The 18,351-nt window shown below is 46.7% G+C and overlaps 1 protein-coding gene across 2 annotated transcripts in view; it reads left to right on the top strand.

Annotated features, from left to right (window-relative positions):
• PRKDC (protein kinase, DNA-activated, catalytic subunit) overlaps positions 1–18,351 on the top strand; it is a 2,139,921-nt gene that overhangs the window by 1,151,371 nt on the left and 970,199 nt on the right. For both annotated transcript variants that reach the window (XM_069220133.1, XM_069220131.1), the window contains exon 52: positions 8,900–9,011. In XM_069220133.1, the coding sequence (XP_069076234.1) occupies positions 8,900–9,011 (112 nt within the window). The remainder of the gene's footprint in view (positions 1–8,899; positions 9,012–18,351) is intronic.

The following is an 18,351-nucleotide window of genomic DNA, read 5'->3' as shown; positions in this document are numbered from 1 at the left end:
GAATTCAGGCACCAGACGTTTGCTCTCGGCAGTAGGTAAAATGAATGCTGCAAAGTATAGGGGCATCTCGGCAAGAACACCATCTTTGCCACCACCACACGTTCCATTAGGAATAGTGGTAGTGTGTTCCAGAATTGTATCAACCCATTCAGGCTCCCCAGTACTCTGTCTATGTTGTATCGCTTTCTGTCCTTCTCCATCTATGCAATCTGCATTCCCAAGTAGCTTAATTGGTCTGTTTCCCATCTCAAGGGCAGGGAGGGAAGGTCCACAGCTCCTGATACCTTACCCCCTTTCCCCCCCCCCCCCCCCCCAGAAAACCCAAAGGGAACACCAGCAACTTGCGCTGGTTAACTCACAATCCAGAGGTGTCTCTGAAGGCGTTGGGGTACTGTAAGCAAAGGAAGGTAGACTCTCGGAGCGGTACGGTAAAAGAGTGTGTCATCTGTGTAGAGTGACACTCGGGGCCTGATTACAACTTTGGCGGAGGGGATTACTTCGTCCCAAATGTGATGGTTATCCCACCTGCCGTATTACGAGTTCCATAGGATATAATGGGCTCATAATTCGGCGGGCGGGATATCCGTCACATTTGGGACGGAGTAATCCCCTCCACCGAAGTCTTAATCAGGCCCTAAGTGATTTCCCCCTCCAGTCGGATGCCCCCAAATCAAAATTACTTAGATCTGGCTACCCAGCGGTTCCAATTCTATTGCATGTAGTAGTGGCGGGAGCGGGCAGCCCTGTCACGTACCCCTTCTCAGCACCATGGGATCAGAGCAAAGACGTCTAAGTCTGACCCTGACAGAAGGTGGCTCTGGCCAAGACCCTTTGATTCAAGTACAGACATTAGGTACTGCCAGTTCGCTGTGTCAGTGGTCTTGGCAGTGTGAATGCAGACCACAGCAAATTCCTCTTTTCTGTCCTGGACCTCATGTATGACATGCATTAGGTGCCTAAGGTTCATCATATTGTTGCTTCCCTGTATGAACCCACACTGATCCTGGTGCATCAGGTGGGGGATTACTTGTCCCAGTCGAAGCACCAGAACCTTGCACAGGACTTTCATGTCTGGGTTAATCATTATAAGTGGGTGATAGGCAGATGGGTCAGTTTCCTCCGCTCCTCGTTTCAGGACCATAATGATGCTGCCCTCTCATGGTGGAAGGGAGAGTTTCCCTCTTACTTGCTTCCATATACACCTAAAGAAGATGATGTGCCACCTCCGTGGTAAACGCCTGATAGAATTTGGCTGGAAAACTGCACTCCCAGGCATCTTCCCAGTCGGGAGGGACGGTAGTGCCAAGTTTACCTCCTCCAATGTGAGCCCTGTTTCTAACTCTTGGGCCATCACCTCACTCAGTGGTGGGTCTATTTTCTTTAAATCACACACTGTATTTTTAAGTAGTAAATGGGCATATCCTTTAATTCATCATCCTAACAAATATAACATATCAGAAAATCCAATAGAGTACAGATATTTTGTAATAGGCAATTGCTCCCAGTTTCTAACAGTACTTCTCATCAAGACACGCCACAAGTATATATTATACAGACGGTATTGGGTAGAATACCACTCCCTTCTGCAGTACAGCCCAGGTATGTTATAGAGTTGGCTGTCAGTGTTTGCAACAAAAGTGACAGACATCTCATACCCTAAATAGCCAATAGAATAGATTATACTTATAAGGCTGATATGCAATATAATTGACTACCATGAAGGATAGCTCTAACATTAGTTAGATAACGCTATCAAGTATAGACTATCCCTAACCAGTATTAACCACTTGCAAACCAATGACTTTAAGTTGCCTCCATAATGTCCTAACAGGATCCCTTACAAATCAAACCTTGAATTAGTCTCATATACATTCCATAACACCACACCATCCTCCACACTGATATGAGCAAACTAAAGGTACCGTATCAGTGTCTCAAGTCTGGGAGTGAAACATTAGAATAGCATAAAGTGTGATTGTAGGAAGCTGGCTCTCTGTATAGTGCACTAAAATGAAGTACACTGTGCAGAGTCTGTTGGTTCCCCATTTGGTGTGATAGAGGCAAAAGTAGCTAGGACTAATGCTCTATTTGTGGTAGTGTGGGCGAGCAGTTAGGCCTATCAGAGGGTGATGCTAAGCATTTGTTGCACTTACATTCGCAATAAATGAGACACACACTCAATGAATAAATCTGAGAAAAGTTAGAAAAACAAAATTTTTCTTTGTATATTTGTTTCGAACAGAAGAGGTTTGTCCTAAGAGGCTGGCCTGGTTTGTAATGTGTACCAAAGGTACTTACACCTTATACCAGGTCCAGTTTTCCCTTATTAGTGAAATGTAGTCAGTGTGTAGAAGCCAGGCTGTCTAGGGGTAGTTGTAGCTGATTAGCCAAGGCTTATCTAGGAGACATGCAAAGCTCATGCAATACCACTGTAATCACACAATACTCAGTGTTACAAAAATAAAGGTACTTTATTTTGGTGACCCAGATGCCAAAAATACTTTAGAGACTATACTCCCTTAGGAGGTAAGTAATGTACACAGTATATATACTAGAATGCAGTAATAGATGTAAAAGCAGTTAGAAAAAAGTGCAAATAGTGAAAATCATAATGGGTATCAATGGGCCTAAGGGGAACACAAACCATATACTAAAATAGTGGAATACGAAAGTCGGTTTCCCACCTAGGCAAGTGTAGTGTGTAGAGAGGGGCTGTGGGAGTGGAAGAAAACACCAAAGGTAAGTAATAGAACCCACCCCTGAGCCCAGGAAAGTAGGAGTAAATCACAGTAAGTTTCTTAGCACACACAAGAACACATGATAGAAGATTATGCAAGAACCAAAAGAGACTGCAAGACACCTGGACCCGAAGACCTGGGGAAGAAGGGGACCAAGTCCAAGAAGCACTGAAGAGTCAAGGGAGAACAGGAGCCCCTGCTAACCCGGATGAAGGTGCAAAAGGAGAACCACCGGTGAAGAACAGTCAGTATTGCACCCAAGAAGACTGATGCAGGTTCCTGGTTGGTGCAGATGATGTCCAACGTCGGATGGATGATTGCAGTCTGGTTTGCGTCGCTGGATTCCGCCAACAAGCCTTGGCACATGCAAAGCTTGCAGTTGGAGGAAGATGGTGCTATCCTTGACCAGGAGGGAGCTGGTGGCCTCTTCCCAGGAGGGGGAAACTGAGGGGGCTCTCAGCAACCCAGCCCTCAGAAGACCAGGCAGTGCCTACAGGAGTCCCACAGCACGGGGACAAAGAAGGTGCAAATGGAGGCCCACATAGCATGACACAAAGAGATCTCACGCCGCCGAAGAACCACTCAGGAAGCTGTGCGTCGCAGGAAGGAGTGGTGGGGGGCAGAGCAGTGCTGTGCACAAAGAACTTCGTGGAAGGTCGCACACAAGCCTTGGCAACAGCAAAACACGTGGTGCACGGGTGGGGAAGCAAGCTCTTACCTTCACCAAAGTTGGACAGTTGGATTTTGCGACAGTTGGGGTCACTTCGGTCCACCACCTATGTGGCTGGATCCACGCACTTCGTCAGGAGAGGGGACCCACGCCACCAGTCGTCGCTGCAGAGAGGTGCCTGCTGAAGCAGGGAAGTGACTCCTTCACTTCAAGGGAGATTCCTTCGCTTCTTCTGGTGCGGGCTGAAGACAGGCAGTCCTCGGAGGATGCACGACCTGAAAACAGTTACAGTTGCTGGCAGGAGCTGAAGATACAATGTTGCAGAAGTCATCTTTGCTTCTTTGTTGCAGTTTGTAGAGTTCCTGGAGGCTCCAGATGCAGTTTTGTCAGTAGAAGATGAAGTAAAGGGTGCAGAGGATTCCTGATGGAGTCTTGCAATCTGAATCTGATGAAACACCCTGAGGAGAGACCCTAAATAGCCCTGAAAGGGGGATTGGTCAGCTACACAGGTAAGCACCTATCAGAGGAGGGCTCTGACGTCACCTGCTGGCACTGGCCACTCAGATGCTCCCAGAGTACTCCACCACCTTGGAATCCAAGATGGCAAAACCCAGGGACACTCTGGAGGAGCTCTGGGCACCATCACTGGGGTGGTGATGGACAGGATATTGGTCACTCCCCTTTCCTTTGTCCAGTTTCGTGCCAGACCAAGGACTGGGGGTCCCTGAACCAGTGTAGACTGGATTATGCGCATGGAGGGCACCATTGTTGCCCTTCAAAGCATTTCCAGAGGCTCTGGGAGGCTACCCCTCCCATGCCTGTACCACCGATTTCCAAAGGGAGAGGGTGTAACACCCCTCTCCCAAAGGAAATGCTTTGTTCTGCCTTCCTGGGCTCGAGCTGCTTGAGCAACAGGAGGGCAGAAACCTGTCTGTGAGGTGGCAGCAGATGTGGCTGCCTGGAAAACCTCAGAAGGCTGGTTTGTCAGTACTGGGCGTCCACTGTGGAGCCCCCAGAGTGCGTGTAAGTTTACAACCAATACTAGAATCAGTATTGGGGTACAATTCCCAAGTGTTAGACACCTTACATGGCCATATTTGGAGTTACCATTGTGAAGATGGACATAGGTATTGACCTATGTCCAGTGCACACGTAAAATGGCGTCTCTGCACTCACCAAGTCTGGAAAATGGTCCTGGGCGACATGGGGGCACCTCTGCTAGTGCAGGGGTGCCCTCACACACAGGTACTTTGCACCTAGTCTTCAGGGTTGGAAGATCTGACATAAAGGCAACTTATAAGTGACCTGGGGCCATATGTCCTAAAGCATTTCCCATAGACACAGAATGGGTAAAACCCTTTGATACATCTGGCCCCTGGTGCAGTGAAAATAGCTGTGAAAGGGTTCATGCACCATTTCACGCAGGCTGCAATGGAAGTCCTGCAGAAGCCTTTGAATGGGTTCCCTAACGGGTGGCAAAAGTAATGCTGCAGCCCGTAGGGATCCCCTGGAACTCCAATGCCCTGGGTACCTAAGTACTATATACTAGGGACTCCTACGGGTGACCAATATGCCAATTTGGGATGAAATACTGGGTTACCACTATGTAGTGACAAACTTGAGAGGAGAGAGAGCATAAGCACTGGGGTTCTGGTTAACAGTATTCCAGTAACACAGTCAAACACACTGACAACAGGCAGTAATTGGGGGTAACATGCCAAAAAGAGGGTACTTACCTACAGTTTGTAATCAGGTAAGTAGACTTTTACAAATAAATGCTTTGCAGTTAAAAAAATTGACACTTGATGCAATTTGCAGAGTTCTCTCAGTGTTATCCTATGGAGGAAAAACAGTGTTCAGGAAACAAAGGGTTAATGACGATTTACAAAGCCAATCTCAGGGAGTTATGGTAACTACTGATCAGAACCACACCAACAGGTCACACCGAGCGGTACTGGAGCAACCCGGTGCAGAGATACAATAAGGCATCGGATGCCCAATGGTTTCCTACGGGAGTTTGGTCCTCATGAAGAAAGGCTGCAGTTTCTGGCTAGAAAGCCAGTCGGGGACAACAAGTAGGTAGTAGACTTGTGGTGCTTGAGGACGTGGTGCACCTTTGGTCCTCTTCTCCTGTGCCCAGGGACAACAGATGCAGGGTGTCTTTAGGCATCGGGTTTTCTTGTCCTGGAGCACTCACGGTCAGGAGGTCCTGTGTGTTGAGGCTGCAGGTGTCATCGGAGAGTCCAGCAGTGGTGGACACAGGATCCATTTGAGCTTTTAGTTGTTGGGGGATGTTGTTGGCTCCGGTGCCCGACCTCAGCAGGGGTCAGGGATCACGGATGCAGTGGTTGCTAGGGAGGTCTGATTTTTTCTCTCCACAAGCTTGTGGGAAAGGGGGCCTGGCGGCAGAGACTGCAGACGTCTCAGGAGAGTCCAAGATGGGTGAGACCTCACTGGACTCAGTCTCTGTGCAACTGGGGACCTGTGCTGGCACCTTTGGTTGTCTGGCCGTCAGGTTCAGTGGTCAATTCTGGTGTTAGGTTTCCAGGGCTCCAGCAGCTACAGAGTTTTCTTTGGAGGTTCTTCTTGCCAGGCAAGTCCCCTGCCCACAGGAGACTTGAATCTTTATTGAAGGCTGGATGAGTTGGCTTCTTGTGCAGGATCCTTCGAGGTCATCAGGCAGACCGGAGGGGGCTGCTTCCAGACAGCTTCTTTTTTTCTCCTATGGGTGCAACTCTTCTTTGTCCGGTTCCTCTTAGGTTGTCAAAATCTGAGTTCTGGGGTTCAGGGGTGCCACCTAAATACTCAATTTAGGGTGTTACAGGGAATGCCAGGCGGTAGCCAATGGACAGACCACCTTTAGGGTGACTTCACCCTTCTTTCGACCACTTCTGCTGGGAAGTGGGCATAACCCTAACCCAATTGTCCTAATTTCTTACAAGCAAGATAAAGGAATTTGTAAAAAACTAACCGCTTCAGCTCGTTCACCTTACAGGTGGGACTTACATGAGGTCGGCACTCCTTCTAATTTAAATAATTTTCACGCCTTTTGCTGCCGCCAAAAGTGGGGTCAGAGCCAGGGGGGTTAATCATCTCCTCTGAAGAGACGTGGGTCACAATACAAAGGTGTCATGGCCTTTGATGCTCCCTGCCCCGGAAAGCCCACCCTGCATGTGAGAGTAGGTCACACCTCTTCCCAGAGTATGCCTTCGTCTCAATCTCTGGCTCTCACTTTTGGGTGGGGGGGGCAGTAAGGGTCGGGACTAGTCAGTCAGCACACTGGTATTTGATGGGTTTTCAGGGTGCACCTCTAAGGTGCCCTCTGTGTGCATTTTCTAATAAATCCATCACTGGGGTCAGTGAGGGTTTATTATTCTGAGATGTTTGATACCAAACAGGATTCAGAGAAGCCATCATATAGCTGTAAAACTCATAATGACCAGTGTCCAGCACATACATTTTAAATGTCTTCCCTGTGCACTTACTATGAGAATCGACAAATGCATAGCACGGGAATATCTGTTCATGCAGACATGCCTTCACATTTAATATAATGCACACTGCCTTAGGCCTGTAAGGCTGCAAGAGTGGTGACTTGCATATATTGCATGCAGGATTTAGGGAACTTGGCACACAGGCTGTGTGTCATGTCGTGTTTTCAATATTAGGAGCACCTTGTCACGCAGCCTGTAATGTTAGTCTGCATAAGGTTGGTGCTGGGTGCCGCAAGGGACACAAGTTGTGCTGCTGCCAAGGGGCCTTCTTCAGTACCCATGCCTTAGGTACTAGGGGTACCATTTACTTGGGACTCACAGGGGGCTGAAGGCCTAGTCACTTGAGGATCAAGTGATCAGGTGTCTTGTTTAAGGGAAGGAACACTAACCCAGTGCACTTCAGTCGAAGTTGCATCTAAAGACCAGGCAAAAAGTGTGGGGGTACTGCAACCAGAACCCATCTCCCCACAGTGATTGTAACAGCGTGCGTCCAAGCAGTTTGCCTGACGATCCCAATCTTTGCCTGCTCAAGACCACAAATATTAACAAAATTTTCAGAATAGACAACACTGTGGGATAACCAGCTCGTAGCCTGTGATCTTAAGTAATATAAAGAGACTTCCAGGGCTGATCGAAGCTGCCAGATTACTGAAAACCGTAAAAGGCCTGCTTATCCTTCACACTGTTAAGTTTTGAGTCCCAGAACACAATACCTCTGTGTCAATCACTCACAATCTTGAACCACTTCTAATGTAGGATCAAATCAAGGCAACACCCTTCCAACCACAAATTCATTCATAGTGTAGGGTGCAATCCATGTAGGCAAGTGTTTCAGGCACCCCACATAGGAGCAGTGAGCACTATATAAATGTTACAAACCAGTACGTATTGACTGTAGGTGTTTTTCACCATCTGCTACCTAGGTATATGGTGGATTTGCCATTCTCTGCTATCTGATGTATTACTGGCCACGAGACATTTAATCTCTGAAATTGTTTTTTTTTGTGTATCTTCTGATTGTGTGAAAGAGCAGAAGTCTCTTGTTTGCTGTTAGGAGAGGCATTGCATGTGCATGCTTGCTGAGTGTGACTGATTGAAAGCTTCTTTACTGAGGTTCCTGTGAAAATGTTCTGCTTTAATTTCCAAACCAGACCTGAACAGATTGAGGTGCGTGTATCCCTTATTTTTATATTTGTTATTTCCATGCTATACTTCAGTTCTCAAGAGATGGGTGTGAAGAAGGTGAGCTTCTCGCTGGCATCAATAACTGGTTAAAATCCACCATCTAGATATTCTAGTGAGACTCTGTTGTTTGTCAGCCTCTAAAGGGAGGAGTTCCGTATATTCCTGTGATTTTTCCAAACCTTAGAGGTCAATTTAAAACATGTCTAATGACGTAAAGACCCTAAGAAAACTGAATGAAAATCTAATAAATTCTCCAGAATTTTTCAACCTGATGTCCAGAGATGGGCAGTTATGTAGGTCTGAAGAACATACCCTTATTGGAAATGTAATTTTTATTGGTACCTATTGTCTATATATATTGGCCTATGACCGCATGGGTTCCAGCAGAATTGCTTTGTGTTGCCTCTACGTGTGATTTCCATGTATCTTTAACTTGTTTGTGCACTGCCAGCCCCAACAGTTGTCTTTTCGCTTGTAACATTTTCTTTTTACATGTTTGAAGGTTGTGGCAATAATATCTTTTGTGCAAAGGCCTTTCCAGACCTCAAAGTGCAGAGGTAAGGAATTGCCAAAATGGTCTAGCAGTTATGTATTTACATTGGCACATGTATTACTAGTTTCACAAGACATTGAACCAGAAGTCATCCCCTGAGATCAGTGGTTTAATTGATTTGCACTCACAGTGTATAAACACCACCAGTAGGCAAATGGGAGGACACTACTGTAAATCATAATATTTTAATACATTACACAATTAGATTCTTACATATACTTACATGTTGTGTCCATTTTTTATCATATTCAAATTGTAGGTACTTCCAAGCTTTAACCAATAACCTAGCCTTGATAAGGTACCAGGAGGTGTACGCAGCAGCTGCTGAAGTCCTTGGACTTGTTCTTCGATATGTTGCTGAGAAGGATAAAGTAAGTATTATATTACTTTACATGTTGTTTACTTTACATATCCTTTTGTGGTCCTGCTCTAAAACGAGGTTTGTTGATGCATACATGACAATAGACCCGATTCAGGCAGGAGACTCCTGATTTTTGAAGCCAAAATAGGCTTTATTTTGGCTCTCTCTTGCCTAAATTGCCTTTGCTTCAATAGAAGTTAACAGAGGAACTACATTCTCAGGATTTTTTTTTTTTTAATTTTCCTCTTCTAAAATGTTGGCATATGTGTTGATGTTGTATGGTGTTAAAGTAGCAACGCTTTATAGTCTTACAAAGCCACGGATATCTGCTAAGTCTTTTATGCCTTCTGTATGCAATTGTCACAGAAAGGCAACACGCGAAAAAAAAAATGCTTGTGTACTCATCAGCTGTTCAATGAATTTGCTGTGGAATTATTTGAGATGGATACTTCTAACTGCATATTACTAATTTCTTTAATTTCTGTCCCTCATTGTATGCATATCCAAAGCTATGCTCCCATTTTTGTATTTTCTTGGCTCCTATTCAAATTCAAATCCAGTGTGCCAGGGAACAATGACCCAACCTAAAAAATAAGGAGCTGAAGCCATGCCATGTGTTGGAAGCAGATGTCAGTGACGGACCACCATGAAATGTGCCTTTGGCTGTTTCCAAGTCATATGAAGAGTGTGGCCTCATGCATTTGCAATCGATCCAGTGTTGTTATGCGAAGTTGTACAGTACTGGGCAACTGTGCAAAAACCCCACAGGACCTCCAGACTTTGCCAATTGCCAGAGAACTCCCTTCAGAGTGGGGGTACCACTCTAGAACTTTGAGGAACCAGCAAGCCAGTGAGGGTCACTTCACTAAACAGCCGCTAACTCCCGAACCGGACGCAGCTATACCAAACTGCACCCCGCTGACCATGAGGACAATCCTACCAGTGTGCCAAGTTTGGTGGCACAGCACCCTCCACTGGCAATCCGTGCCAATACCCTGGGTATTAGTCAGAGAATCTTGGACACCAAGAAAAAAACGCTCACCCAGGACTACTAAAGGACCAAGAAGAAGCCCCAGGTGAGGGACTGCAGAAGCAACCCAGACCTCCTGCCAGAGTGCCCCTGTTGTCCTGGAAAATTCCCTTGAACCAACCTACCTCCTGCTCCTGAGGGCATCCATGCGCTCAGCTCCTGGCTCACTGATTTGCTTTGCACCGGGCCGCTCTGCACTGAAGAACCGACTGTGCTGTATGGGTCCCCCACCCCTTGCCACCTCGACCCCCCTACCGGAATTGTCCAGCTAGCACAGTATGCCCACCGATGACCTCAACCAACCTGCAAAAGAAGAAAGTGGTAAACCAACTGTATGATTTATATTTGTCATTTTATCGGTGACCCCCCCCCCCCCCCCCCATTGATTCCTATGGTGTGTAATTATGCATAAAAGACTATTTTTATTAAACTTCAAAAATTCACATTTTGAAAAGTACTTACCTAATTTCGATGATCTTGGTTTTTAAATTTACATCAAAATCTGAAGTAATTTTTTTTAATTGGTCTGGAGTTATTTCTTTGAGTGTGTGAGTTGCATGATTGACATTGTGAATACAACAAATGCTTTGCACTTCCCCAGGATTGGCCTAACTGCTCGACCAAGCTACCACAAAAAGTGGTAAGTATAAGGTGGTCTAGTTTTCTCCCCTGTAAACCAACGTGCGGTTGCCTGGACTCCCTGCACAGTGTGCCTAGCTTTGCACACTACAAAGAGAGGCAGCCTCCTAAATTTTGTGTATCAACAGTGGGTAAGGACTGTGCATTTGCTGACACCACTTTGTCAATTTGTGAGCATACGGATAACTCTCCAAATTGCCTTTAATTACGTTTTTGATTTTCAATTGGCTAAACACTTTTTTGCAGTTTTTAAAAATAATTGTTAGGTCCCTGGTTAGGTCCCTACTACTTTAGCTGAAAGTTTTAAAAGTCCTTACTTTAGTTGGCCTGTCCAAAAAGGGGATTCCAAATTCATAAAAATGTCCCAACTTTAATAAAACGCAAGTGACAGACGTAGAGACCTAGAACCAGGAGTTCAACCTGGAACCTTATGTGCCATATAGCTGTGACCAATTAAGGAAACTCTGCAAACTGTATCAAATTCATACTGGGAAAAGCCCCACTGCAGAGAAACTTAGGTTTCTAGTGGCCCAGCATGAGAGCTAGAATCCCCCAGATGAAGGAGATGATGATGGTGATACATCTGTGGTGGATGAAGAAGCTGTGGACAGAAGAGATGAAGGTAGCTCATCTCTCTCTAGCATTAGTGCACCCACCGAAGCAGACCTGGACATTGCCAAGCTGACCAAAAGACTGGCCCTAGAGAATCAACCTTTGGAAATTGAGAAGCAAAGGAAAGAGTTCGGTTTAGGACCCATCTATGGTGGAAGCATACAGGTATTGAGGGAGAAATCCTTCAACAGCGAACTCCCAAAAGGAGCTGTCCCTCCCTTCACTGAAGGGGTTGATATAGTCAGATAATTTTCTGCCTTTTGAAAGAGCCTGCGTTGGGTGGGAAATTGAGAAAAAGCATTGGGGCACACTGTTGTGGGAGTTATTCTCAGGAAAGTGCAGGGATAGTCTACTGACACTGAATGAGGCAGATTCTGAATCCTATAACCTCGCGAAGGGTACCCTGATTGAGAGCTTTGGATTTACAACTGAAGAGTACTGTATAAAGTTGAGGGAGGCTCGAAAAACCCAGAGCCAAACTTGGGTAGACTTTGTGGACTATTCCGTAAAAATGCTGGGTAGTTGGTTAGCTGGAAACAAGGCACAAGGTTATGATGAGCTGTATAACCTATTCACGAAAGAGCATCTGCTAAGTAATTGTTTCAGTGATAGGCTACCTCAACATCTGACAGACCTGGGTCCACTTCCCCTCAAGAGCTGGGGAGGAAGGCAGGCCATTGGGTCAAAACAAGGGTAACCAAAACTACCACTGGTGGGGGAGACCAAAAGAAAGAGGCCAAAAGCCTCCCAAGAGAAAGATGGGAGCCTAAACAAAAATAACAGAGTCTTCTCAAGCCCTCCAAAAACCTGCATAGGAGGGTGGGCCCAGAGACTTCTCACAGCCTAAGGGTAGGTATAAAGGTAGGAACTTCTATTCCATCAAGGCTTGGTGCCATGACTGCAAAACAAAAGGGCACCAAACTGGAGACTTGAGCTGTAAAAACTAAAAGAATGCCTCTAGTCAACCTGCAGTAAATACAGTTGCTAATCTCCAGATGGGATCAGAGGTATGACCTGACCATGTCAGTGATCCCACAGAGGCAACATTAGTCCCTGATGGTGGGATAGAATTATCCTGTGCTGTCTGGCCAAGTAATATGCACAAATACAGACAGCACTCTTTGATTAATGGGTAGAAGTACTGAGGGACACAGGAGCTAGTGTTACCATGGTAACTTAGCACTTGGTCCACTAACAGTACCTGGTAGGGAGGTCTTATCCTGGCACCAATGCTGACAATGAGACAGAGTTCCATCCCATGGCTATGGTAACCTTTTATTGGGGGGAGTAGTAGGGCAAAAAGAAGTTGTTGTATCATCATACATCCCAGTAGACTGCCTGCTTGGAAATGATCTGTAGCATTCCCCTTGGGCTGAAGTAGAACTGAAGACCCATGCCACAATGCTAGGGATCCCAGAATGGGCATGTGTCAAGACTAGGGCACAGAGCAAACTGCAGAGGGAAAACGAAAGCTGGATCCTGAAATAGTGGACCAGCCTCCAAGAGAAAAGGCAGAAAAACTGGGGAATCAGCTTCACAACAGATCCCAAATCAGTACCCCTCTTGGAGGGAACTGAGCCTGCAGAGCTTGGGCCTTGCCACCCAGAGGTCTTGGGCCCAGGGGGACCCTTCATTGAACATCTATGCCAGAGGCAGAGGACTTGCCCTACTCTTGAAGGCCTAAGGCAGCAAGCTGCACAGGAGGAGTTAGAAAATATCAATAGTACCCACAGGGTTTATTGGGAGGAGAGGCTTCTGTACACTGAGGCTAGAGACCTCAAACCTGGTGCAATCAGGAGGGTGGTAGTGCCCCAGACATTCAGAGAATATCTCCTCACTTTAGCCCATGACATTCCCCTAGCTGGGCATCAGGGCCAAAATAAGATTTGGAGTAGGTTAGTAAACCACTTTTATTGGCCAGGAATGTCCCAAAAAGTGAAGTCCATTTGCCAGTCCTGCACTACCTGCCAATCTCGTGGCAAAGCAGGTGGGCACTTAATGGTCCCTTTAATGCCACTAATGGTGGTTGGGGTACACTTTGAAAGGATAGGGGTCGACATTGTTGTCCCCCTTGACCCACAAACTGCATCAGGGCACATATACATACTAGTAGTAGTGGATCATGTCACTGGATACCCTGAGGCTATACCCCTTAGAACCATTACTGCGCCTGCAGTTGTAAAAGCCCACCTGGGTATTTTTACCAGAGTATGGTTTCCTAAGGAGGTAGTATCAGGCTGGGTTTCAAACTTCATGTATGAAAACTTAAAACACGTGTGGAAGGAATGTGGGGTGTCCTCTAGGTTTACCACTCTATACCGTCCTCAAACAAATGGGCTGGTTAAAAGATTTAACCAGACCCTTAAAGGCATGATTGGAGGAATCCCTGAGAAGCTCAGAGGGAGATGGGATGGCCTGCTTTCTTGCCTGCTGTTTGCCTACAGGGAAGTGCCACAAGAGGGAGTAGGCGTCTCTCCATTTAAACATTTGTTTGGGCACCATGTTAGGGGTCCACTAAGTTCTGTTAGGGATGGCTAGGAGAAGCCTCTCAATGAGCCCAAGCAAGACATTGTGGACTTTGTGCTTGGCCTATGTTCCAGAATGGCTAAGTACATGAAGAAAGCCTGGAAAATTCTTCAGGCCAGCCAGGAGCTGCAAAAGCTATGATATGACCAGAAAGCTTCAATGGGTGAATTCCAACTAGGGCAGAATGTTTGGGTGTTGGAGCCTGTTGCTCCAAGTTCCCTCCAGTACAAATGGTCTGGGCCCTATCCCGTACTTGATAGAAAAGGGGATGTCAGTTTAGTTGACCTAGGCAGTTGCAAAAACCCCAAAATAATTATACATGTCAACCACCTAAAAACCCTACTATGATAGAGCTGATGTGACCATGCTTATGGTTACAGATGAGAGACAGGAGGATGAGAGTGAACCTCTCCCTGATCTCCTTTCCAGCAACCCACAAGATGGCTCTGTGGATGGTGTGGTTTTATCAGACACCCTCACAGAACAGCGGCAAACTAATTGCAGGCAAATTCTCAACCTGAATGCTGAGTTATTCTCTCTGACCTGGAAAGACAAACTGGTATACTCATGATGTGGAGACCAGTGACAGCTTGCCTGTCAAGAGCAAGATTTATAGACAGTCAGACCATGTCAGAGTATCCAGGCAGAAGTTAAAAAGTTTCTGAATTTGGGTGTCATTGAACCTTCAGCCCCCGGGCTAGCCCTGTTGTCCCCAAATGTCACTCTAAAGGAGAGAAAACATAAATTAGGTTTTGTGTGGACTACAGGGGCTTCAATTCTATGACAAAAAACAGATGCTCAATCAATCCCAAGAGCTGATGAGCACATAGATAGGCTAGGGTCAGCTAAATATCTGAGTACCTTTGATTTAACATCTGGGTACTGGCAGATTGCCCTGACACCAGTAGCAGAAGAAAGGTCAGCATTTTCTACTCCCAGTGGGCATCAGTTCACTGTTATTCTCTTTGGGTTAAAACATGCACCTGTCACCTTTCAGAGTTTGGTAACCTAAGTCCTTGCTGGGCTTGAATCTTTTAGTGCAGCATCTTTGGATGACATAGCTGTCTATACTTCACCTGATTCACATAGGGAAGGTCCTTGAGGCTCACTATCAAGGCCAGAAAGTTCCCACATAAGGCACAGAATTGTTGTCTACTTGGGCCACCTGGTTGGTGTTTGCAAGGTGCAACTTCCCCAACCAAAGATCCAGACCATTCTGGGTTGGGATACTCCCATTACCCAGACACAGGTCAGGGCATTCCTTGGCTTGACTGGATATTACAGGAGATTTGTTGAAGTATTATGCACTATAGTTGCCGCTCTAACAGAACTAACCTCCAAGAAAATGCCCCAAAAAGTTAACTGGACAGTGAGTTGTCAAAAAGCCTTTGACATGCTGAAGAATGCTATGTGCTCTGCTCCAGTCCTACAAGCACCGGACTACTCCAGACAATTCATAGTCAAAACAGAGGCTTCTGAAATGGGGATAGGAGCGGTCCTTTCCCAGAAAAATGAGGCTGGACATGACCAGCCAGTTTCTTTTATAAGCAAGAAACTACTCCATAGGGAACAAAATTGGAGTGCCATAGAGAGGGAAACTTTTGCTGTGGTTTGGGCCCTGCAGAAGCTGAGGCCATACCTGTTTGGGACTCACTTCATACTTCAGACTGACCACAGGCCTCTCAGACAGCTACAACAGATGAAGGGAAAAAAAACCAAACTGCTAATGTGGTCCATTTCCCTACAGGGAGTGGACTTTCAAGTGTAACACAGACCTGGGACGGCCCATGCCAATTCAGATGGCCTATCTAGGTTCTTCCACTTAGATGAGGAAGATCACTAGGGAAAGGGTAGACTCGTCCTCTTTCATTTGGGAGAGGGGTAGTGTGAGGAGAGGCCTCTCTTTGACATTATTAGCCCCCCACATTTTGCCTGATGTATGATGTAGCCTATAAATTTTAGTGCCTAGGGCCCCCGCTAATCAGATTCCGTGGGCCAGAGCTATTTCCCTAAAACTGTTGTGATGGCTGGCACAATTGGAGACCCCTTTTAGCTACCACTATATTTCTTGCCCTCAGGGCATGGGGTGCTAAAGGTAGGCCCCTGAGGGAGGCAGCACTTATTGTACCACCATCTAGGGCCTTGCATTACAGTACCCCTAGCACTGCCATTGCAGGCTGAGTTCTCTGATGCAAACCTACAAAGTAAACTTTGACATGGCCTGTGTACCCTGCCAACTAAACACTGCATACAATATGGGTAAGTCACCCCTCTGGCAGGCCTTCCATCCCTAAGGCAGGGTGCACCATACTTTATGTGAGGGCATAGTTGCATGAGCAATATGCCACCACTATGTCCTTATCAAACCTTGGCATACGGAGGGCCAGCACATGTGTTAAAATGGCTACTCATTTTAACACATGTGCTGGGCACTGGTCAACATGAGTTTCACAGCTTCATGATTGCCACTCTGAACCCTGGGTTGTTTGGTATCAGACAACTCAGAATGATGAATCCAAACTGGTACTAAAATTGGATTTATTACTAAATGTACCCAGGGGTCACTTTACAGGTGCCCCCTACAAAAGCGAACTACCCTGGCATGGCTGCTGACTGGTTCTAACCAGCCTGCCACCTCCAGACAGTCAATCTACAACCTTGGGGTGAGAGATTCTTCTCTGGGTTGCAGACAAAGCCTTCCTGGGTGGAGGTGCTAACACCCCCTCCCTCAGGAATGTGCATTGTCCTGGCGGCGAGCTTCAAAGGGCCTACTACCTTTGAAACTCGACCACCAGGCCTGCTGCTGGCAGCAGAGGGCCGCCCTGTTGCAAACCCCCAATTCTGGCGAGGACAACAGCAGGAAATTCAAAGTTAGGATAGTAGAGTGGCCCTACCCAGCATGCATCACTCCATGGTGTTGCATGAGAGGTGGACACTCCATTTTATTTTCCTCCATCTTCGATGGAAGGAAAATAGCCAATCAGGTGTAGGGATGTGACCTCTGCCCACTGAAAGTGGTCACTTAGTGTGTGTAGCCACCCTAAGGTAGATGACCCATTGGTCACTATCCGGTTCCCCCAAAACGCCCACTGAATACAGTATTTAACGGGCATACCTAGAGCAGGAAATCGGTTTCGATTGACAAAAGAAGACCAGCATCAAGAAGATCCGAGGCATTAGAAGTGTGGACCTGCTGCATCAAAGAAAAGGCACCAAACCCTGTCTGCTGCACCCAGGCCCCACAATCGCTGCTGAGGAGCTGCTGGGCAACTGTGCAAAAACCCCACAGGACCTCCAGGCTTCGCCAATCGCCAGAGAACTCCCTTCAGAGTGGAGGTACCACTCTAAAACTTCAAGGAACCAGCAAGCCAGTGAGGGGCACTTCACTGACCAGCTGCTAACTCCCGAACTGGACGCCGCAGCTCGAGCAAACAGCACCCCTGCGACCATGAGGATAAACCCTACCAGTGTGGCGAGTTTGGTGGCACAGCACTGGCCAATTCGTGCTAATACCCTGGTTATTGGTCAGTCAACATCGGACACCAAGAAAACCAGTCCACCCAGGGCTGCAAAAGGACCAGGAGGAAGCCCCAGTTGAGGGCATTCAGAAGCAACCCCGACTTCTCGCCAGAGTGTCCCTGTTCTTTAAACGCCCCTTGCACAAACTTACTTCCTGGTCTTGAGGGCATCCTTGCACACAGCTCCTGGCTGTGAGAAAGTAGCCTCTTTCTTGCATGGATACCCCTACTTTTGGCCTGTTTATGAGTGTGTGTCAGTGTATTTTTACTGTGTCACTGGAATCCTGCTAGCCAGGACCCCAGTGCTCATAGTGAAAACCCTATTTGTCAGTGTGTTTTGCCCGTCTCACTGGGATCCTGCTAGCCAAGACCCCAGTGCTCATAGTTTGTGGCCAATGTGTTTGTTGTCAGTAGTGCTTAACTGTGACACTGAAGTTCCTGCTAATCAGAACTTCAGTGCTTATGCTCTCTCTGCTTCCAAATTAGTCACTATAGTTTAGTGACTTCATATTCCAATTCCAGTTGGAACACTGGACCTCCCCCCCCCTTATAAGTCCCTTGTATATGGTAGCTAGGTACCCAGGGCATTGTGGTTCCAGGAGATCCTTATCGGCTGCAGCATTTCTTTTGCCATCCATAAGGAGCTCAGACAAACCCTTTCACAGGACTGCCACTTCAGCCTGTGTAAAATAGTGCACACACTATTCCACAGCCATTTTCACTGCACTTAAGTAACTTATACGTCACCTATATGTCTAACCTTTATTTACTGAAGGCTAGGTGCAATGTTACTAAGTGTGAGGGCACCCTTGCACTAGCAAAGGTGCCCCCATGCAGTCCAGGTCCAATTCCCTGGACTTTGTGAGTGCGGGGGCGCCATTACAAGCGTGCACTACATATAGGTCAATACCTATATGTACCTTCACAATGGTAACTCTGAATATGGTCATGTAAGGCGTCTAAGATCATGGAGTTATCCCCCCCCCATTCCGAATCTGGTATTGGGGAGGCAATTCCATGCATCC

This window comes from Pleurodeles waltl, chromosome 2_2 (assembly GCF_031143425.1).
Source record: "Pleurodeles waltl isolate 20211129_DDA chromosome 2_2, aPleWal1.hap1.20221129, whole genome shotgun sequence".
Lineage (NCBI taxonomy): Eukaryota > Metazoa > Chordata > Amphibia > Caudata > Salamandridae > Pleurodeles > Pleurodeles waltl.
This window is presented reverse-complemented; position numbering and strand designations above follow the sequence as displayed.